General features: G+C 46.2%; 1 protein-coding gene across 1 annotated transcript; it reads right to left on the reverse strand.

Annotated features, from left to right (window-relative positions):
- Positions 1-1,111: 1,111 nt before the first annotated feature.
- LOC124662384 lies at positions 1,112-21,409 on the reverse strand. Its single transcript, XM_047200229.1, has 6 exons — positions 21,273-21,409; positions 20,788-21,164; positions 6,980-7,528; positions 6,218-6,681; positions 2,165-2,274; positions 1,112-2,049 (listed from the first exon to the last, which is right to left on the reverse strand). The coding sequence occupies exons 1-6, from the start codon at positions 21,346-21,348 to the stop codon at positions 1,112-1,114; spliced, it is 2,514 nt and encodes an 837-aa protein (XP_047056185.1). The 5' UTR covers positions 21,349-21,409.
- Positions 21,410-23,271: the final 1,862 nt, after the last annotated feature.

Here is a 23,271-nt window from a genome sequence, read left to right on the forward strand (position 1 = left end):
CGTGCCATGCCTTGCACACGACGGAGGCGCTCGCTAGCACGTGCGGAAGCGGCGGAAGTCGCTTCAGTATCTCGAGGTGGAGATCGTGCGGAAGGAAACTCATGGCGAAGTCGGCGAAGAAGGATTCTCACGCACACCACCTCAACGCACGGACGCTATGTACGTACGAGAGACTCTTGATACTATATGTTTGCGACGCGACGTGTTAGTGTCCAATGCGAACCCGATCGTCGCCTGAAAAATCCTTGACTCCTTGTACAACTCCACCACCAGCGCACGGCAGCAGCAAGTCCTACCGAATATAAGCTGTTATTCAGAAATTTTCCAAACTGAAAACACATCCCGAGTGGAATACACAAGCTCTTCAATATGGAGCCTCTACGGCACTACCGGAAAAAACACACCACAAATAATAGAACACAGTAATTATTGGAAAACACACATGACAAAGCTTAGAGAAAACACATGGCAAAGATTAATTCACGGCAAGTTCCTCAGACACGTGGCCGTGCTAGCCGCGCTTGACACAAACGACAGGCCTTTGCCGAGTATCCCCTATAAGAGATAAAAATATTATAAATTTGCTTAGTTGGAGGAGAGAGATTAGGAGAGAGAAGAGAAGTAGGCCCTTATCTAATAGTCAGCTCTAGCACGTGGTCCTAGACACTACGTGAGACTAAAAAGGTGGGTCATGTATTGTAAAAGTACTACATTTTTATAGATTACTATTGTACATACTACCTATAAGTTGACTATAGATGATGTGGCAAATTGTTATAGCCGGCTGTCGGCTACACTATTGTTCTATTTTGTGCTTAATTTGTATATAAAGCTATTACATTTGCAATATACATTGCACTAATTGATTTCTTTATGTCTTATTCGAATATGATTTTTTTTGGAAGACTTAACATGTTCACCATTTTGTAATAGCTGTGTTCCTTTAGTGCTAGGAGAATGTAATATTGTGTCTAAGCTATCTTATTCCTCAGTTGACTTTACATACTTTTTCATATTGGTAGGGACAAAAATTTACAATTTGTTCATGTGGTTTAAAGAAATATGTCATCTATTCTCATAGTTCAAAATAATGTGTACTATCCGCCCGGCCTTAATTGTTGAAATTTATAGGGTACGCCGGCGACTTGTCCGGGCCGTTGAACAGCCCAAAGTGATTCTCCGTCTCATGACCCTCCTTCAAGTTCTCGTTGAACATGGCGAATATGTACGCCTCCAGCGGCCCGGGCCTCTTGGGTGTGCCATTGCCGACGTGGTTGATCAGGTTCTGGTTGTACGTCTGCGCGTTAGCGATGCTCGCGCCAACACCGCCGTCGGAGGGCCAGCCGCTCTCCGAGACCACGATGGGCACGGCCGGCGAACCTGCCTTCTCCATGGCCGTGTACAGCGCGTCCACCATGGCGTCGAAGAGGTTCGTGTAGGTGAGCCCGTTGTTGTCGCCCACCGTCGTCGTGCCTGGCTGGAACGTCGCGTAGCTTAGCGGGATGTCGCTCGGGTTGTCAATGTAGGCGAAGTAGGGGTACACGTTGGCGAGGAGCGGCGCGCTGGTGCTCGCCAGGAACCTGGCGACCTCTGTCATGTACGCGTCCTTAAACGCTCCCTCGGAGGGCGGCGAGGAGGACGCGAGCACGCTCATCTTGACCGCCGTGGTGACCTTGATGTCGCCGCGTCCGGCCGCCAAGAGCGCGCCGTTGAGGTTCTGCATGGCCGGGAGGATGCTTCCCGTGCCGGCGTCGGGCACCTCGTTGCCGGCTGCGATGTACTTGATGCGGACGCCCGGGTGAGGTAGGACGTTGTCACGGACCCAGGCGGACGCGGCGTCGGGGCCGGAGGCGAGGGCGGCGAGGTTGTCGTTGCCCACGTCCATGATGAGGTCGATGCCGGTGCCGTCGAGCGCCCGGAGCGTCTCCTGGTCCGGGGCGTAGATGCGCATGGCGCCGATGCCTTGGGACTGGTAGAACTGCACCACGTCGGTCCGGGACGGCAGGTTGTCGCCGATCATCCCGTTGCACACGCCGATGGATCGCACCTCTGCCCGCCGTGAACAGGGAGATTAATTAGCCCCGGCGAACTCGATTAGATTGTTGCGTGCAAGGTTGATTAGTTTGACACCGGTGATGAACAGAAACATGCATAGATAGCTTACCGGTAGCGATGGATGCGAAGACTCCGACGACCAACGCCATCGCTAGCGCGGAGGCAGAGCACCTAAGCTGCCGCGCCATCATCGCGCGGCTGAGTTTACTGATCAGGTAGCTAAGAAACAGTTGATGCGCCTGCTTTCAACTCCTGTGGTGTACTCTGCCGGCGTGTAGCAGCCCTGCTTTTGCATGCAAAAGTGTACCATGCAGACCACTCCTATATATACATGATTCCATGAGCGGCTTGTAGGGATAATAGTTTGGCGAGTTGCAGGTACGTAGTTAGTCTATTCTGGTTTCTGACTTCCAAGTTGGTTCCGCTCTATAGCAACACAGGTGCGTGTGTGGTGTGATTATCTTGTTTCTGACTTTCAACTGCATGCCCAACACAACTCATGCATGACTAGATAATCGATGGTACGCCCCAACTATCTTGTCCGGCCATGCTTTAAATTTCGGCATGATGAAAAAAAATCCAATCTTGGAAATTATGAAAGTCATGTGGGAACCATTTTAACTAAATTTTGTCAAATTGGAATAAAATTTAACCAAGTTTCAATCCTACTACCTCTGTTCCATAATATAGGACGCTGTCAAAATGACTTACATTAAGGAACAAAGGTAATATTTGATATTTTTATGAATGCATGTTGTATAGACATTTTCTAATAAATATATGGGAGTGTCTAGGGCGCAGTCGAATAATGTCATCGCGTTATCTTGGGTCGGGGTTGAATCCGAGATTCCTATTTTTTCGAAATGGGGTTAGCCCCGGCCTCTGCATCGGTTGATGCACACAACCTTTTATTAAGCAAACGAATATTCAAAGTTTACAATTCAACGATCAACGAGGGTCGATATAAAAGTCAACCACCGAAAAAAGAGAAAACTGCTAAGCAATCTAGGCATCCTGTAATCTCTTAATAGGCTGCCAAGTAGTCTGTTAGAAAATATCCTGGGCAACCATTCGAAGGCGGTTGCATCCAGAAACCATGCACTCCCGTTGGTTCTCCGGGAGCAAGAAGCGCCAAAGCTGGATCCAGTGAACCATAGTGTGGATAACCTGCAAAAAAATAGTAGAGTCCTTTCTATTAAAAATAATATCATTTCTGCAATTCCAAATTAACCAACATAAAGCCGAAACACCAATGTGAATCCTAGCTTTATCAGTTTTGTCTGTTCCATTAAGCCAATTCCCAAATATATTTGTGGCATTGGATGAAGGCGGAATATTATATGCAGCAAAAATCACCCGCAAATAAGCTTAGCAAAAGGATAGGAAATGAATAAATGCGAAACAAGGCATGTTCTGCATGAAAATAGAAATTAAAAATGAAATATAATCACCAACAAGTGGCCCAAAACAAGTGCTAATAGGCCGTGCGCAATGTCAAAAGCACCTCCCATCCAGGCCTTGAAGATTTGGCAATTTCCCTCGGGCCAAGCTCGCTTGGTAGTGAGGGATGATACTGTTGCGCACGTGGTTTAGTTGAGCTTGCACGACTAAACGTTATTTTTTGTCCTCACCCTCACTAATCTGATTAATCAAAGCACACCCGTGTTCCAATTCAAGATAACCTCTACGAGAGAAAGAAAATGCACAAGATGATGATGTTTCATTGTCACGACTGGTCCCAAGTTCTTTTACTCTTAATCTACAGTTTCCTGTTTATGTTTAGAGTTTTTATGCCTATTTTGTCAATTTCGTCGAGCACTGTCCATGTTTTGAAATTTCATTGTACCATTAACTTCATCTCGTCGTTCCACACATCTTTTAATGTCTAAATTTTTAATTGCAAGGCTCATCGACAAGGTAGAGATCAATTATTTATCTGCAGGTACCTAACACACTTGGATCTCTTATACCTCCCTCTCATGAATCATGATCCTTACAAAACTCGGAATCGATTGGGAGAATGAAATTATATGCTGATTCAGAAAATTCAAGTACTGTCTCCGTTCACTAATATAAGCTAATTTATCCTACCAAAACATCTTACATTAGGCAATGTAAGAAGTACAAGATTTAGGAGGGATTCTAACCGGGAAAAAACTGAGGAAATTATCTGTTCATTAAGGACGCTGCTACGTGGTCCTATAGCACCAATTAGTCTACTGGAGTGCCCCACCCAAATTAGGAAATAAATTAGGAAAACGCTTGCTATCATCCGGGGGATCGCGCGCTCGCGTCCCCCGGCTCCTCCGCGTGACACGCGTCCGTACGCGTGGCTTGCCTCCGTGTGCGTGAGAACGACTCTGCCTTATCTTCTACCGTCATCCTCCTCCACTGATTTTTCTTTTTGCCTTCTCTCTCCCGAAGCCCACCTCTCAGTTCCCTCCCAGTATCGCACCGCCGCTCCTCCCTGCCTGCATATGCCCTGCCACCGGTGCCCACACTCTCCGCCTTGCCCCGTCCCCGCCTCATGTCATGCTTGCTCCTCCCGGAACCCCGCGCTCGTATCTCGCTGCTCCTCACCTCGATCTGCTCTCAAGCGGGGAGGCGGCCATGATTGTGGTGGTACGAGGACGGCGGAGCTCCTCCAAGGAGCGACCGCGCCGGCCGCGAAGCTGCGAAAGGGTCGCCGAAGCTGCCTTTTGTTGCTGCAATGGAACGACGTCACCTGCTACCTCCGTGAGGACGCCTTGCTCCCATGGTGGTAGGGGGTTGCTGCGCCGGCGGCCAGCCTTCCAGGGGACGGCCGGCGTTGCTACAAGGAGCGTCCGGCGTTGCTCCAAAGGGCGTCCGGCCTTGCTATGGGCGGCGTCCGACCTTGCTACAAGAGATGACCGTCGTTGCTACAGTCGGCCGGCGGCGCTGCTGCTACAATCGCTAGCCAGCGCTGCTGCCATAGTCTGCCGGTGGCGCTGCTGCTACAGTCGCTAGCCGGCGCTGCTACGGTCGGCCGGTGGCGCTGCTGCTGCAGGCCGCCGGCGGCGCTGCTGCTACAATCGCTAGCCGGCGCTACTACCGTCGGCCGGCGGCGCTGCTGCTACAATAGCCAACCGGCGCTGCTACAGGCTGTTGGTGGCGCTGCTACGCCCGCCCGTCGGGGCTGCTACAATTGCCAGGCAGCTGGCGACCGGAGACAAAGTGCAGAGTTCCGGCGCTGCAAAGCTGCTACAGTCTACAAGGCGCGGGCGAAGCTTCTGCGACCGATGACCACTAGCTGCTGCTGCTGCGAGGGTTGAACCTCGTTGCTAGAAGGGGCGGGTGGTGCTGCTGCAAACGCTAGCCACCGGCGGTACATGCCACTGGCGGGGCTACGGCGAATCCAACTCGCCGGAGCTGCGCCATCATTTTTGTCTGGGAGTTTGTGGAGAAATTAGTGGTGGGGATTTTTTTCTCGTGAAATCCCATCTCCGAAGCGAGCGAGGGGGTCCACCCACGTGGGAACCGGAGGAAAGGAGCGTTGACTGGTCTGTGCGGGATCGGACGGCTTTTAACGTCTCATCGGACGGCTAGGGATCCGGGGGATCGGGGATTTGATCCCCCGGGGGACGCTCAGCACTTCCCAATAAATTAGCCTGGCATCCCCGCATTCCAAAAATAGAAAGTCCTCCCACGCGTTTTCTCCTACCGCTTGGTCTGCACGCGAAGGTCTTCTTATTTGCTCCGTCGCAAATTCATGACTAGGTCAAAAAGCGAACTCTTCACCGTGTATAAGTTGACACAAATAAAACACAAAAGTAAATGTATCTGTCATCTCTTTCTTTTCTTCCTTGCGTTCAGAACAAAAGAATAGCTTGTAAAAAATTGGAGATTAACTACACAAAATTACATCCCAGAAATATACTAGTGTTTGTGATTCTAATTGAGGATATAAAAAAGGGCAGCTTGGATGTAGAAAAAAGAAAGAAAGTACATCCAAAAATCTGCGGTAACTACTATTGTTACGTCAGATCTTGGACCTATTATTTTCAAGATTTGGATGTAGAAAAAAGGAAAAATAAACATCTGCCGCTGCCATCATTCTCAATGTAAAATAAAATAAAATCAAAATGTACATCCCAGCTCCAAAATTTACAACCAGAAAATAAAGAGAAACTAGTATTGTTACATCCCTGGAGCCAGGCAGGTTTGGAGTTGAGGGGAAGAGGAGTCGGGGTGCTGGACCATGTGAGAGAGGGCCCGACGGCGCGCGGTGCGGGCGAGGCCCTTCCCGGCGGCGCGCCATGGAGACGGGGGAGAGAAGGTGCAGCGCGTGGTGGAGGTAGGCGTCCTCCCGGCGGCGCGCCATGGAGCATGGAGGCGATACCCTTCCAGGCGGTGCGCCATGGAGACGGGCCCTGCAGCTCCGTGTGGTGGCGCCGCCCCTCCCGATATGTAGTTGAGCTCCTCCCCCAGCAGATTCATAGGAAATACGTACTCGTAGTAGTAGTAGCCAGAGATATTTGCGTAAGATGTGGAGAATTTGGACGGAATGGTAAGAGACTGAAAAAAGACATCTGGATGCTGTGGTGAACTCGTGGGTGAGAAACATCCCACGTGCACATGGAACTGCCACGTCCCGGCCATGGTCTCCTGCCACAACACGCAAACCGCTAAATCTTAATCGAACGCACCAGGGAGATGGGCACCCTGTAAGACACCAGAGTGCTCTGGCAGTAATTAGAAATCGGGGTTCATTAACTGTTCTTTTCTTTAGGTTAGCTTTGGCCTCTCTTTGTTTGGTCAAATATTTACTCTATTGTAAATTAATTGACTCAATTTTATTAGGAGGGAGGTAGATCGACCTAGCCAGGTGCATCTTTGCATTTTACCCGGGGACAGTTTATTCGTATACAGACTGACCATATCCTCTGATTCAGTCGTCTCAGAAACTAAGGGTGTAGGCCGGCGACTTGTCCGGATTGAACAGCCCAAAGTGCCTCTCCGTCTCATCACCTGTCTTGAGGTTCTCGTTAAACATGGCGAACATGTACGTCTCCAGCAGCCCGGGCCTCTTGGGCGTGCCCCCACCGACATGGTTGATCAGATTCTGGTTGTACATCCTCGCGTTCTGGACCGTCGCGGCGAAGCTGCCGCTGGACGGCCATCCGGTCTCGGACACGACGACCTTCACCCCCGGCCTGCCGGAGTCCTCCAGCGCGGCGTAGATGGAGTCGACCATGGCGTCGAAGAGGCTCGTGTATTTCAGCCCGTTACCGTCGTCCGTCACGGTGGTGCCCGGCTGGAAGGTCGCGTAGTCGAGATGGATGTTCGTCGTGTCGCCCACGTAGGCGAAGTACGGGTACACGTTGGCCAGCAGCGGCGCGCCGGTGCTCTCCAGGTACTCCGCGATGGGGTCCATGAAGTCGTCGTCCGCGAACACTCCGTTGGAGGGCGGGTAGGTGTCGGTGAACACGTCGAATCTGAGCGCTGTAGACACCTTGATGCCGCTGAGGCGGGCAGCGGCAAGCGCTGCGTCGAGGTTCTTCATGGCCGGTAGGATGTTCTTCTGCGCGTCGGCGTCCATGATCTCGTTGCCGACGGCGATGTACCGGAAGGAGACACCCGGGTAGGGCTGGACGTTGGCCTTGACCCAGGCGGCGGCTGCGGACGGGCTGGAGGCGAAGGCGGTGATGTTCTCGTTGGGCACGTCCATGAGGAGGCCGATGCCCGTGCCGCTGAGCGCGCGGAGGACTTTGCGCTCCGGAGCGTAGATCCGCATGGCGCTGATGCCCTTGGATCTGTAGAGCTTCACCACGTCGGCCGGCGACGGCAGGTTGTTGCCGAGCACGCCGTTGCAGACGCCGATGGAATGCACGCCTGTTACCATCGAACAAAATGGCTAGCTAATCAGTTGCACTAATTTTCCCAGAGAAAGATCAAGCCATGGTGCAGGATTTCAGTTAATTATCAGGATGCGGCAGCTTAGTGAACCTTTGGTATGTCCGCGAGCGTCAGCTGCCCGGTGAGCACCGCACTCTTTTATGCGAATGCATCCATACAAAAACATCGTTGGTTAATTGTTTACGTACGATTCCAACAAGTTGAACATACATCCATACATTGTAGTAAGTAGAAGTCTTATATATTTACCTGCTGGAAACGTAGAGACGGCTACAAGGAGCAGTGCTACCACTGCAAGCACGGAAGCAACCCCATGGTTCGCCATGGATCTACAATTATCTTGGGTTTATGTTTGTATGCAATGCACCAAGCAGACTCACCCCTATATATATGCAAAGAATGCAAATCCCTATCTCCTGCACTACGGATCAAGTTTGGCGCATCACACGATGATTGATCCCCGACGAGCAACGATCGAGTCCACCATTCATTTCCGATCAGTTTCCATTTTCCACCACTAGCTAGGCACTACTGTGCGTATACCTATTTGTTTTAGTGGAGAGTGGCCGGGGAGTGTCTATTGCTAATTGCTTGCTGGCATGTCCACCGGCCGCCGGCGCACGCAAGTGCACGCCCAACTTGTTCGTTGGCCCGTCGAAACGGATTGAACACGGGTCACCATCGATTCGTCTGGGAGTGTGAGGTCGTCGACGGGCGTACCTGCCGTCTCGCTCGCCCGGGCGGTATATATGAATGCAGATGCAAAACCACCAGCCATGGGGCTTGTCGGGCTCGTGGAATTTCCGTGGTCCGCTGACTGCCTGTCTTGTTCCAAGGGCCGATAGTGGCCTCGAGCCCTCGGCAGTGCGTGCTTCGTTGCTTCCTACCATTCGTTGCTTGTGTCTACACCGCATGTGGCACAGAATTTTTTTTTTTGCGAAACACAATGCACATGCACTCACTACAGTCCTAGTTTTGTTTGTGTAGAACTGAAGTACATTGTTATAAGTAAACACTTCCCGGGAGAAATAAACATTCAGATCACATTAACAGACAGTTTTTGCATACTTTCAGACTTAGTTCATGCTAAATTCTAAATTCAGAGCAAAATCTATCCTACTACTCCGCTCGCTTTGAACTCTAATTTTACCAAAATGCGGTTCCGGGATACCCCACGGGAGGCTATAGGTGCAGCGGTGATGTGGCTGGCGGTGCTCATTTGATATCAGAGACGAGGCCGAAGTACATCTCCGCATGCTGCTCCGCAATCCGACGCCACTCCACTTTTTTCGTCCGGTGCTCCCGTTCGGTGATGACACCCACGTGGGGTTTAACTACTCGTACTTCTGGCGGGACTTGGCGGCTCGCACAAGCGACATGCGGACCGTTCTTTGATCAATGTGGTGACATGGTCGAGGGTCGTCGACAAAGTCTTTGCGGCCGACCTTCTCGTGTGCGCGCTCCTCGTCTATGGACTCCTCGTTGGTGGGCTCCTCCCACTAAAACGGAAAAGCTTACTAGTCGCGTGTGAATATTGGCTGCCAATCGCGGGCCCGGCCGACGAGTGGTACCTCGCCAGTGGTATTCACTACCAGTCACGTGCCCACCTCGCACGCGACTGGTAGTCCAGTTACTAGACTCGTGTTGATCTTGGCGCCCTACCATTACTAAATTAGTCCCGTGCGCGTTTTCGGTCTGGTGCCAATGTTCATTTTTTGCAACTTTCAAAAAATCTCAGACTAGTGCCTAGCTGTTCACGTGATTTTACACAAAACTCAAAATAAAGCAATCGAGCCCATGGCTCCTCCTTGTGGCGTTGACAAGAAGAGAGGACCAGTAGCAGGTCCCCGGAGCAGGGCGTCGGCCGTGGCAGAAGATGGCGTCGGAGGAGGTTGCCTTCGAAGGAGAGGAGGAGGTCGCCGTCATCGCAGAGGAGGTGGTCACCATCGTTGTAGAGGAGGTGTACTTATTACCGGAGGTGGTGCTCATCTTTAGGGAGAAGGTGGAGAAGTGGAAGAGGAGGAGGAAAAGAAGGTGAAGGGAGGGAGGAGGAGGGGAGGAGGGGAGAAAGTGGAGAATGGGAAGAGGATGATAGAAATAAGGTGGAGAATGTGAAGAGGAGGAGGGAAGAAACGTTAGAGAAGCAGGGGAAAGTTTGAAAGGATAGGGAGGGAATTTTTTTTGGAATTTTTCAGTTTGGGACTTTTTGCTTCGAAATCTAAAACCTGGAAAACTTTGTTTTCCTTTTAGAATTTGAGGAATGTAAAAATGGTAATACGGTCGTTGAAATCGGATGTATCTTTTTATGTACATACATTTAAATATAAAAAATCATTGGAGGTTGTATGCAAAAAACTAGATCCATTTTACGGAAAGATGGCACCATTTTGAAAAAGGAAGTTGATGTCTACGGGTGCTTCTATTCTTGTAGACACTGTTGGGCCTCCAAGAGCGGAGGTTTGTAGAACAGCAGCAAGTTTCCCTTAAGTGGGTCACCCAAGGTTTATCGAACTCAGGGAGGAAGAGGTCAAAGATATCCCTCTCAAGCAACCCTGCAATCACGATACAAGAAGTATCTTGTGTCCCCAACACACCTAATACACTTGTCAGATGTATAGGTGCACTAATTCGGCGAAGAGATAGTGAAATACAAGTAGTATGGATGTATATGAGTGGTAATAGCAATCTTAATAAAATATGGCAGTGAGTAAACATGCAACAGAACAGTAAATAAACGGAGATTCGATGTTAGGAAACAAGGCCTAGGGATCATACTTTCACTAGTGGACACTCTCAACATTGATCACATAATAAAACCACTCTACACTCTCTTGTTGGATGATGAACACCATTCATTGTGTAGGGCTACAAGAGCACCTCAATGCCGGAGTTAACAAGCTTCACAACATTCGATGTTCATATTTAAATAACCTTAGAGTGCATAATAGATCATTGCAATTATAAACCGAGTACTAACATAGCATACACACTGTCACCTTTACACTATGAAGGGGGAATAAATCACATCAATACTATCATAGTAATAATTAACTTCATAACCTACAAGAGATTATGATCATAACCTATGCCAAGTACTACACGATGCACACACTGTCACCATTACACCGCGAAGGAGGAATAGACTACTTTAATAACATCACAAGAGTAGCACATAGACTAATAGTGATACAAAACTCATATGAATCTCAATCATGTAAGGCAGCTCATGAGATCATTGTATTGAAGTACATAGGAGAGAGATTAACCACATAGCTACCGGTACAGCCCTTAGCCTCGAGGGAGAACTACTCCCTCCTCATGGGAGACAGCGAGCGTTGATGAAGATGGCGGTGGTGTCGATGGAGAAGCCTTCCGGGGCACTTCCCCGTCCCGGCGGCGTGCCGGAACAGAGACTCCTGTCCCCCAGATCTTGGCTTCGCGATGGCGGCGGCTCTGGAAGGTTTCTCGTACCGTGGCTTTTCCGTATCGATGATTTAGGTCAGGGACCTTTAAATAGGCGAAGAGGCGGAGTCGGAAGGGGTACGGAGCCGCCACACAACAGGGTGGCGCGGGCCCGGCGCGTTGCCGCGCCGGCCCCTTGTGTGGGCCCACTGTGGCTCTCCTCTGGTGGATCTCGGGTGTTCTGGAAGCTTTGTGGAATTCTAAGATGCTGGGCGTTGATTTCGACCAATTCCGAGAATATTTCCTTACTAGGATTTCTGAAACCAAAAACAGCAGAAAACAGGAACTTGCACTTCGGCATCTTGTCAATAGGTTAGTTCCGGAAAACGCATCAAAATGATATAAAGTGTGAACAAAACATGTAGGTATTATCATAAAAAAAGCATGGAACATAAGAAATTATAGATACGTTTGAGACGTATCAGAAGTCAAAATTCATGTTAGTTAATTTTCCTAGCAACTAGAACACGTAATTGATGCATGTAAAATGCATGCATGAACTTTGTAGTTTATTACCAATTATTCCCCATATTTGCATATCATATAATGTTATATCCACGTTTTATATTGTGTTTGGGGATTTTCATATGATCCCCATATTTTGGTTATAAGTTTGCGGAGCAGGGATTTCGCGTTTTGCGCATTTTGAACTTTCAGTGACATGTACGGAGTCAAATGGATCTGGGCTTTTTTGAGGCTTAATATTCCGCGAAGACAATCAAGATGGAGCTTTCGAACCTCAAGAACGGAGCCCGACGGCCCAAAAGAGAGGAGGTGGTGCGGCTCCTACCCTAGGCTGCATCACTTGTATAAATGGGTGGCTCGTTGCTCGGATGCCGTCGATTCCACCGCCATACTGTTTCGTTTTCCCTAAAACCTTCTATAAAAGGGGTCCCTGACGCAATCTCAGAATATACGGAGTCAGAGTCGAAAACACCTAAGACAGTCAGCAGGCCGCTGACACCGAATATTGGAGGGGGAACCGTTGCCGGAATCGCCTCCGGTGGACTCTACCACCCCTCCGGCGTGATCATCATCAACATCTTCATCAACACCCTCAACAACATATTCATCTACCCTTTGTAATCTCTTGGTATGTGAGGCAATCTAGCATTTTCCCATCATGTACTGTACCTCTATGCCCTTTGTTTGAGTAGTGATTTGTTCTTGGAAATTGTGAGATAATTTCTTGATGGTTGCATGTAAGTATTTCTTATATTCTATGATGATCTCTTGTACTTATATATGAGTGCACATATATGTTAGAGAATGCAATGAGGTTGTCATCATTGCACGATGATAGGAGGAGGGACGGATGGAGATTGACAGAAACCCTGTCCCAAGTCTTAGACATTACGTTATATTAATTCATGTTTAATCAACGGGGGCTATAACAATATAGACCTTTAAACTTACAGCGGTGGTTATACTTTATGTTTTAACAATTCCTTTGTTTGCTCATATGTATGGCCTTTGGATCAATCACTAGTGGTCTCATATCTATGGTTGCACCTATCTATGGCTCCTCTCTAAAAGAAACACTAAAATATATCAACTGAGCTTCAGTAATTTTGAGAACCACATAAATGAAACGGAAATTTGCCTCCTTGAGTTACTTCACCTTACGCCACTTCATCTCACATCCTTTACTTTAATTGCACTAGTTTTACTTCCTACAATTATTCTCAATACTTCAAGATTTTCTAGTTCCTAGTAGAAACCACTTTACACAAACTCCAATCCATTGCTTTCCACGAAATGCCATATAAGTGGGTTATAGGCTCTAGAGAACAGATAGTTTATCTTCAGCTCCTCGTGGGTTAGACACTCAAATACTTACAGAATTGTACTACGGTGATCCCATGCACTTGGGGTTTATCAGTAACACATGGCCATCTCAAAGGATTTTGAATTTTGATATATATTGGAAGCGGGCTGACAAAGGGACACTCGACCGGTACGGACATACCAGTCTCATGTCCCCATTGGCGCTCATTATGGGTACTTTCTAGACCCGAGTGTAGCTAGGACCCACCTAGTAGTCGCGTGCCCTAATCTCCTCCATGCTACCGGTACAAGAACACCAGTCGTGTGCGCATTTTTGGTGGGCGACAAATAATAGCAGTCGCATGCGTTCAGATGGGTGTGTTGCCAATGAGCGTGCACCTACAGTGTTATCCCTACTAGTGTCCATCTTCATCAGAAGTGGCGCAGATGGTCACCTCGACACAGCGCGCATGCTACCCACCTTCACATTGTCGGCATCGCGTTGGAAGTGCTTGAAGTTGGTGTTGGTCCTTAGCCTATAGCCCAATACACATTATGAAGTTCTCTTTAACCCATTCATATATGCTAATGGGTGGGACTAAAGTTGAGTCCCACATTGCTAGTTGAGAGAGATGTCGAGTGGTTTATAAAGGTGGTCCTTGTAAGTGACTAAGAAGAGAGAGAGCCCTAATGCACTCCTCCTCCTCCCCCGCTACCTGCCGCATCGCGGGCTGCGGAAATCTCGCCAAGTCGAGCTTATCTTTTTGTTGTTCATAAAATTGATTGTGTTATTAATTACAAGTCATTTTGGATTTTCTCGATTGTGGTTGTGCCGACTCGGACGTGGGTTGCACCCCACTACCTTCCTGAACCGCACAATATAAACTTAGATGCAAACCCTAGCCTAAAATACACATATGAAACTACCGCTTCTAGAACCTTGCACCGACGCCATTGTCTTTCCCATCCCGAACCGATGGGACAGTAGGCCTCCGGAACCCCGTCTCTCGTAGACATGTATGGGTGGGGTGATAAGTTTTTTTGGGAGCTCCTACGCACAACTACTGGCAACATGACATCGTCCGGCGAGGAGTTCCCCAACAACAACTTCTTCCCGGATGTCTACGACCTCTTCGGCAGCCTCAATATGGGAGACAATATTGGTGCTGCTAATGCCACCACCAATGTAGTTGTTTCTCAAGCTGCATTGTACGTGACTCTTCTCTCTTTATCTGTCAAATCTTTCAAGAGTTTCTATTTCTGTTGTTTGAAGTAGAAGTGATGGGATTGTCTTATTTATATGATATCTATTCATCTACTCATTTAGTCTATATGATTAGTTTTATTACTGCCCTCTCTAATCATGATATGTCAATTATTTGTTTGATTATATCATATGGTAATTTTCTTATATATTCAACAATCCAAAAACTTGATTATAGGTAAATAAATTTAAGTGGAGTTGTTGATACATGCCCGCCTCTCTTTGGTGGTTCGCACTATAAGAGATAGAGCATGAGAGCAGTTCTCTGGTTTCAAAACCTGAATTGCTATAGTCCCACTCTTGGCAAGACTGAGGGTGAGATTTATGCCTCTCAGGAGGAAGTTTACAAGAAAGTCGATCATGGCAAGGGAACGTGGGATGCGCTCGAGGACAAATTTCGGTCTCAAATGCTCGCACTGAGTTTTATGTCACGGAGCAATACTATGACTACAAGATGACTGATGAACGATATGTTGTTGAGAAAGCTCACTTTCCAAAGAACTTGAGAAATTCAAGTGTACCTTACTAGACAAGTTTGTTTCAGGTAGCATTATTTCCCAGCTTCCTCCTTCATGGAGGAACTTTGCTACTACTTCTCTAAAGCATAAGTGGCAAGAATTTTCGTTTTGGATCTTGGGTCTCTTCATGTGAAAGAAAATGTGACGACAATGGATACACATGCTCAAGGATTTGAGGTAGATTCTAGTGGCAATGTGGTATAGAGGAAATACCTCAAATCCCACAAGTTCAAGAACAAGACCTAATATGAAGGCAAAGGCAAGTTTTGTGGCAAGAACAAAGTCTCACACTCAACCAATCTTAAGAGAAAGTATAAGAAGAAAGGCACTTTCCACGTCTGTGGTGATCCTGATCATTGGGCTCCTAACTACCCAAATCTCTATGACAAGTGTGGGAGCAGCGGCAAGACCGCAAATGTTGTTATATGGTGGTGATACTAAGTTAAAGGACGAAGTGTACGTTATTTATTTCCTAATTTTCTTTCAGTATATAGCTCTCCTGGTTGGTGGATAGACATGGGTGCCAATACACATGTATGTTCTGATATTTCCATGTTATCTTCTTATCAGGTCGCAAGGACTTCCTCTACGCTTATGGGAAACAGCGCACATGCTTCCTTTCATGGCGTTGGTATGGTAAATCTGAGGTTTATTTCGGGAAAGATCGTCCAGCTGAAGAATGTGCAACATGTTTCCTCCATAGGTAAGAATCTCATCAGCGGATCAATTTTATGTTGAGGTTGGTTTAAGTTGGTTTTTTAGTCCAATAAAGTTGTAATTTCTAAGTATGGTCAAATATTTGGAAAGGGTTATGAGTGCGGAGGCTTGTTCCTCTTATCTTTGTCATACTTATGTACTCAATTTATTAATGATGTTTCCAATGATAGTGAGTCCAATATTTGGGATTCAGGACTTTGTCATATTAATTTTGGATGCATGACTCGGCTAGCCAAAAAAAATTTATTTCCAAAATTTAATATTGTCAGAAGTTTCAAGTGTAAAGTGTGTGTGCAAGCTAAGCAACCTCGCAAGTCTCACAAAACTATTGAGGTAAGTGATTTTGCACCGCTGGAACTCATACATTCATTCAAATCTTTGTGAAATAAATTGCGAGTTGACAAAAGGTGGAACTAGATAGTTCATGACTTTAATTGATGACTCCACTCATTACTATTATATGTACCTTCTGAATTCTAAAGATGAAGCTTTTAATCACTCCAAAATCTATAAAGCTGAAGCACAAAACCAACTTGATTGAAGGATTAAACGACTTATGTCTGATCGTGGAGGAGAGTATTTTTTCAATGAGTTCGATCCATGAGAGGATGCCTCTCTATTCACATCAGTCCAATAGGGTGGCCGGAAGAAAGAATTGTACACTAATTGATTTGGTTAACGCCATGTTAGACAAAAACATTATTCATTTTGAGGAATGGCAAAGCAAATTTGCGTAAACTATCCTACTTACGAACTTGGGGTTTTTTGGGAAAGTAAATGTGCTAATACCCAAGAAGCGCAAGATTGGGCCAAAATCCGTGGATTGCGTTTTTTAGGTTATGTTTTTCATAGTATTGGCTATAGATTTTCATAGTGAAACCTGAGGTAACCGACGTTCATGTTGGTACAATTATGGAGTAGAATAATGCAACTTTCTTCAAGGACATCTTTCCCATAAAAGGCACATCTAGCTAATAAATTAAGAGATGTCTTTTCTCCATAACTCATGACATCTTAGACCCCTCGTATACATCTCGAGGGCGTCTTTCCGACTTGTTTTTTCATATCTAATCTAGAGGAGATCCATGGGGGCTACTAGACTTCTTATCCTCTCTGGTCCATGTCTAGTCTAGAGTTTCTACATGACCGGACAAGCCTCAAGAAGGTGGACCAAGGGTTGATCCAGATGGAAAAGAGGGGACGTGCCATGTTTGTGGAAGCCATGCAGGAGAAAGAAGAAAGGGAGAAGAAGATCAAAGAGGAACAAGGTATAATCAAAGTCTTCAATAAAGAAATGTATGATTGAACTCTCCAATAAAGTCTTAAATAAAGCATACACACTTTATACTTTCGTGCCAATTACATTTCACAAGGTTTTCTTAGGTGAGGATTACTCCTCTACAAAGATACCATGCAAAAACCTAAGTATTTAATGAGATCTTAATTTTTCAAATCCTTTTGTTATTATCACCTGGCACCTCTTGCTAGATTAATGTTGTATACATGGAACCCATAGGGAATTGACCACTATCATGTAGACTTCATCAAAATTCATCGGCCCCTTGCGTCAACTGGACCAAATCTAGACACTGCAGCAAAGCATTACATGATGTCAACCTAGGATGAGCTAGATCTCTTTTGAACGATACAATTGTCAGGGAAGTCTCCAACACCTTAGTGATTGTATAGCTTTTGCAACTCACAATATTTTATAGCGATGTATATTGTTATCGGAGTGTATCATTACCCCACTTATCCTCCCAAAATCTAAGTTATGAGTCATCCTTTATTTTGAAACAACCATATGGGAAGAAGTATTTTATCATCGACATTAGGCCAGTCATAAAATGCGATCCTCTAGATTTCCAGTACACATGAGAGAGTTCATACAAGCCTACATACTTCCTTTTTAGAAGAGTTTGCCATAAATTGTTTTCGGTAATAAGCTTAAATAGCCAATTACCTTGGAGAGCTCTATTCTTGATTTCAAGGACATGAATTCCAAGTCCTTCTTGATCTTTTGGGTGACATACTATATTCCATTTGTGCCATCGATACTTATTTTTTCCACTATCTCCTGGTTAAAAGAATCTTGGCGAAAATAATCTAATATTTGTAAAATTCGTTTGGGTAAACAGAAGAAAGAAATCATTTATAGTACAATATTGCTTAGTACTGAATTTATGAGCACTAATCTTCCACAAATAGATAGTAGTATTACTTTCCAACTACTTAATCTTTTTTGTAGTCTTTCCTCGACGTGTTTTCTAAAAATACTTGTATGCCTCCGAGAATGTATTGGATGCCTAAATAGCTAATATGGAATTGGCCTTGTACACAACTCAAAAGTTCGGCATAAAGAGTAGCCTCGTCCTGAACATCACCGAATTAGAAAATTCAAGTTTATGGAGGTTTATTTTGAATTTTGAAAGCTTCTCCAAAGCTGATAATAAAAAAAATAGATCTCTCTCAGTGTCATGCTCCATAAAGAGAATCATATCATCAACATATTGAAGCAGATAAAGTCCACCATCCACAAGGTGTGGAACTACTCCTTCTATTTGACGATCATTTTTTGTGTGCTCTATAATTATAGCTAACATATTAGCCACTATATTAAATAGCATGGGTGATAATGGATCGCCTTACCCTAACCCTTTTTCTGTTTGGAAGTATCTGTCAACTTCATCATTAACTTTAATAGCACACTTCCTTTGAAAAAAGTAATGAATTAGACCACTCATTAGAAAACCTTTCATTTCGAGAGTTTGTTGTACAAAAGACCATTTGAATTTATCACAAGAATTTTTCATAGTCAATCTTTAATGTTACCTGGTCAAAAAAATTATATGTAGTTCATGAACTGTTTCATGCAGGGTAACTACCCCATTTAGGATATCTCTTCCTTGCATAAAAGCAAACTAAGTGGGGCGAACCACATGGTCAGCCACCGAATTCAACCTTATTGTTGCAGCTTTCGTAAATATCTTGAAGCTCACAATAATAAAACTTATAGTCTTGTATTGTTAGATCCTTTTTGCTTCCTTAACTTTTGGCAACCAAATTATTTCACCGAGTTTTAGACGAAAAAGGTTTAGTTGTCCAACATGAAGGACCCTGAACAACTCCAGCATGTCAGACTTAATGATATCCCAGAAGTTCTGATAGAACTCAGCTGGGAAACCATCCAGTCCTCGAGCTTTATTGTGTTCCATTCGGAAAACTATCTTCTGTTTTAAATTCTTCATATGTGTATGGTACATTAACATGGGCATTTTCCACATTGGAAACATGGGAAATGTCAACTCTGTAGGAGACGCATTCATCGATAAGTTTCCTTCTTCCAGATCCCTAACAGATTTTGATAGTACTTTGTTATGTATGATTTTAGTTGTTCGTGTCCTTCAATCATATCTTCATCCTAAATAAGAGAGTGAATACATTTCTTTTTTTGTCCGCCATTTATGACACTATGAAAGTATCTTGTATTCGAATTTCCTTCCAAAATAAATTGGACTGTTAAATATTGACACCATTTGAGTTCCTCTTCTCGCAATAGACTAACAATCTACACATTTAATTGATTTTTTGCTTCAATCTCTTGCGTGAACAACGGTCGTATTTCTGTGAAAGCCTCGAGCTCGTCAATAATGGACGAATCAAAGCTTCTCAATTCTTGGTTTCCTAGCGAATTCCTTGCCATCCTCCAACTTATTTACGCAATGCACATATTTTATCGTTCCACCTTTAGATAGGATTACGAATGACTACAGTTTTCTCCCATATGTTTTTAACCATTTAAAAAAACTTCACGATTTAACCTTCCAAGCTTAAACTTGAATTGGCGTTTGCATTGTGGTGTAGGCATTCAAACTTGATAATTTGAGGAACTATTGGGAGACTCGGAATTAAGCTCATTCGATTAAGAATTCGCAAAACCATTAAACAAATGCAGCAAGAAATAAAACAAGATTAATAGCTATAGCCCTAACCATGATATTTTTAGAGGCACTTCAATTAAAGATACCTATTTTTAGAGGCACAAAGTTAAATGCCTCTAAAAATACCTATTTTTAGAGGCACTTCCATAAATGCTCCTAAATATGGTACAGTATCTTTGGTGGCACTTCACTTAAAAAGCCTCTAAAAATAGCATTAATAGAGACACATTTGTCTAAATGCCTCCAAAAATCATTTTAAGAGGCAGTTTCGTAAAGTGTCAACTGAAAATGTCCCTAAAAATCAGCTCTCCCATAATGCTAGCGATACTCCCGTGATTGCATCACATAATAGTCACTTGAAATAAAATGCTGCATGCATCAGTCCATCGAGAAGCCAGAGATAATCTCATTTCCAAGAAAAAAAACATAACAGTCACTTCCTCAGCTGATTTGACACAACATATCCCAAATGTGCAACTCATTATTCATCTCGAGTAGATAACTTATTTAAGCGCTTGCCTTACGTGCAAGGAAGCTTTGGCGTTCTTACATGCACCTTATTCAAATTCAGTAATTATTAGGCAAATGGTCCGCATCTTGCCACTACGTACGTATCGATCTGTTCCATTCAGAAGTTGATGGAGTAGGCCGGCGATTTGTCAGGGTTGAACAGCCCAAAGTGTCTCTCCGTCTCAAGCCCGGTCTTCCTGTTCTCGTTGAACATGGCAAATATGTACGTCTCGATCCTCCCGGGCCTCTTGGGCGTCCCATTCCCGACGTGGTTGATCAGGTTCTGGTTGTACGTCCGCGCGTTGCCCGTGGTCGCGGCCGCGTCGCCGGCCGATGGCCACCCGCTCTCGGACACCACGATGGGGACTCTCCCGGCCCCGGCGCTCTCGAGCGCGGAGTACATGGTGTCCACGAGCGCGTCGAACAGGTTCTGGTAGTCCTTGCCGCTGCCGTCGTCGTGCACCACCGTGCCCGGCGCGGTGAAGAGGGCGTACTTGATGTCGATGCTGGGCGTGCCCTTGTAGGCGAAGTAGGGGTATATGTTGGCGAGCAGCGGTGCGCCGGTGCTGGCGAGGTACTGCGCGATGGGCGGCATGTGGGAACCGTCGGAGTTAGAGAAGGTGCCCTGGGACGGAGGGAACCCTTGGGTGACGCCCGACTGTACAGCCGTGGACACCTTGATGCCGCCGAGGCCTACGGCGGAGAGCGCAGCGTTGACGTTCTTCATGGCCGGGAGGATGAACTGCCTGTCGCTGCCGGACACCTCGTTGCCGACCGTGATGTACCGGATGGTGAGGCCCTGGTAGGCCTGAATGTTGGTCTTGACCCAGGCGGCGGCGTTGGACGTGCTGGCGGCGAGGTTGCGGAGCTGGTCATTGCCCGTGTCGATAACGAGGTTGATGCCGCTGCCGCTCAGTGCCCGGAGGGCGTTGCTGTCGGGGAAGTAGATGCGCATGCCGGTGATGCCCTTGGACCTGTAGAGCTGCACGACGTCGCTCGCCGAGGGCAGCCCGTCGCCGATCACGCCGTAGCACACGCCGATGGACTGGACAGCTGTTGGTTGATGGATCGATTAATTTGAGAACCGGCAACTATTTTTTACTGAAGGGAATAATTGAGTGGCAGTATCCCTAACCACGGCTAGAGAGAAATCTGGATTACCTGCCGGAATGGAGGCGAGCACGCCGAGTGCCAGCGCCACCGTGAACACGTAGGCAGCAGCGCGATGCCCTGCCATCTTAACTGATGTTCGTGCAACCAAAGAGTGTATAGCTAGCTCTCTGTGTATATGCTAGGTCACTGCGTGTGCCTTTTGCATGGATTGCACCAAGCATTCAGCCCATATATATACACAGAAGCTACCTGTTCGACAGGGCATCCGTTCCCAAGTTCCACGATGGGCTCCCAGTTTCCACGCTACCGGACCAATACGTAGGCATCCAGCCGGCCGGCGTGCTTGACCCATCCCAGTATCCCACGCCGTTTGGTCCGAGCTTGGAACCATATATCAATACATGGAGGTCGCCATCCGGTTCGGCCAGAAACATCACCCGTACGCGCGAGGTCATCCACTAATCGCGGCACGCGCGTGTATGTATATGTACCGAAATTCTGGACGAAACAGCTGTGTGCTAAGTCGTCCGGCTCGTGGAATTCCAGCATACCTCACGGAATTCGTCCGTTTTATGGGTAGGCTCATAATGGCTTTCAGCAATTCTTCCAAGTTCGAATCTGGCGGCGCGTGCATTATTCAGACTCTGGTAGTGCCAGCGGCGACGGGCTAGGTGGCACTGTGGCAGTGACCATGGTGGTGCCAGTGTGCGGTCGATGCCCTTCTCCTATGTCAGTGATCCTCTCTTCTCAGCGGTGGTGGCTCTAGCCGGCGGCTTCCAACTTTGTACACCATCTCCAATCCAGCTCCGTCAACATCTAGGTCGCGGTGAATGGCTGGGGCGAAAGCCCTGCTTGGCGGAGGTCGAAGCTGAATGCGGTGAAGCCTGCGGATGTTGTTTCCTTCCTAAGATGTATCCATGGCATTTGTCGTGCTAGGTGCCAGCGAAATCCAAAAGTTCCGGTGACTAGACCAGGCGACGGTAGCACCATGGTGTCGTTATCTTCTGGAAGATGTCGTCTAGGCGATCTTGGAAGAGGCCTATGTTGTAATGCATTGCCTGAGTTGATGATACCTTCAACCCGGAATACCGGATATATTATAGTTATTTTTTCCTAAAAGATCTAGATTTAAAGCAACCCTTGGGGTGATTTACTCAAGCAAGAACATGTAAACTTCTGAAATCTTTGTATCAGCACAACTTCGAGTTTACTTGGAGTTTGTGAATTCATGGACGAAAATAGGCTAGGGCTAAGGTTTCCTGCAACTATGCAAACATGTTATAGGATAAAAGATAATAATAAGCGTAATTGTACTTGATCAATTAGATTAGATTCTTGTGGGCGATAGACACTAGTTGAAATGGTTATCTAGAGACTAATATCCAACTCATTCACTCTAGTCGAGCTGGTTACGAAGGATTATTAAGTGATCCACGGACCAAAGCATTAAGATTAATAATGTCATCGTTATTTCCTAATGGATCTCAAACTGCCACCGTACTTCCTCTACTGTCACTGGGTTTTGCAAGGAACAGGATATTATCACTTATCTAACCTCATTACCTTTACCAATTATCGGGGTCTTGGGAACCTGGAAATTCCTAGATTGAGATAGGAGATAGAGATGCAATTATACAAATCTTTTAAAAAAAATTAAGCACAACACCATGTAAAGTTAGATGCACATGATGCTGTGAGGCTAGGCCCGAGCCCTCGACCCGTGAGTACTACTCACACATGATAAAATCAACAATCATAAATATTTAAAAGGCTTACAATGCCACCAACTGTGATGCGATCTAGAGTACAAGTAGGATCTATGGCTAAGGAGAGGGGGATGGAGACGGTGATGAAGATGGAAATGGAGCAGCGGTTACCCTCTCCATAGATGTGATTTGGTGAAATGGATATGAGGTGGCTTCTCACTTCTTAGTTGCTTGTGTTGGATTTGCTCTCTATCTCTTTGCGTCTTGTTTCTGGCGGCCGTGATGCCCATTATATATAGGCCCCTTTACAAAAAAATGTTTCATTTGACAAGGGGAAGGAG

This window comes from Lolium rigidum, chromosome 6 (genome assembly GCF_022539505.1).
Source record: "Lolium rigidum isolate FL_2022 chromosome 6, APGP_CSIRO_Lrig_0.1, whole genome shotgun sequence".
In the NCBI taxonomy this organism is placed as follows: Eukaryota; Viridiplantae; Streptophyta; class Magnoliopsida; order Poales; family Poaceae; genus Lolium; species Lolium rigidum.

What these genes read in the sequence shown, in the direction of transcription:
- LOC124662384 (XM_047200229.1), bottom strand. Translation starts at nt 21,348, where the DNA reads ATGGCAGGGCATCGCGCTGCTGCCTACGTGTTCACGGTGGCGCTGGCA. An exon ending in GCTCGCCTCCATTCCGGCAG is followed by an intron (nt 21,165 to 21,272) that starts GTAATCCAGATT and finishes ATCAACCAACAG; the next exon opens with CTGTCCAGTCCATCGGCGTG. An exon ending in CGCCGGCCTACACCCTTAGT is followed by an intron (nt 6,682 to 6,979) that starts TTCTGAGACGAC and finishes GTGTTGTGGCAG; the next exon opens with GAGACCATGGCCGGGACGTG.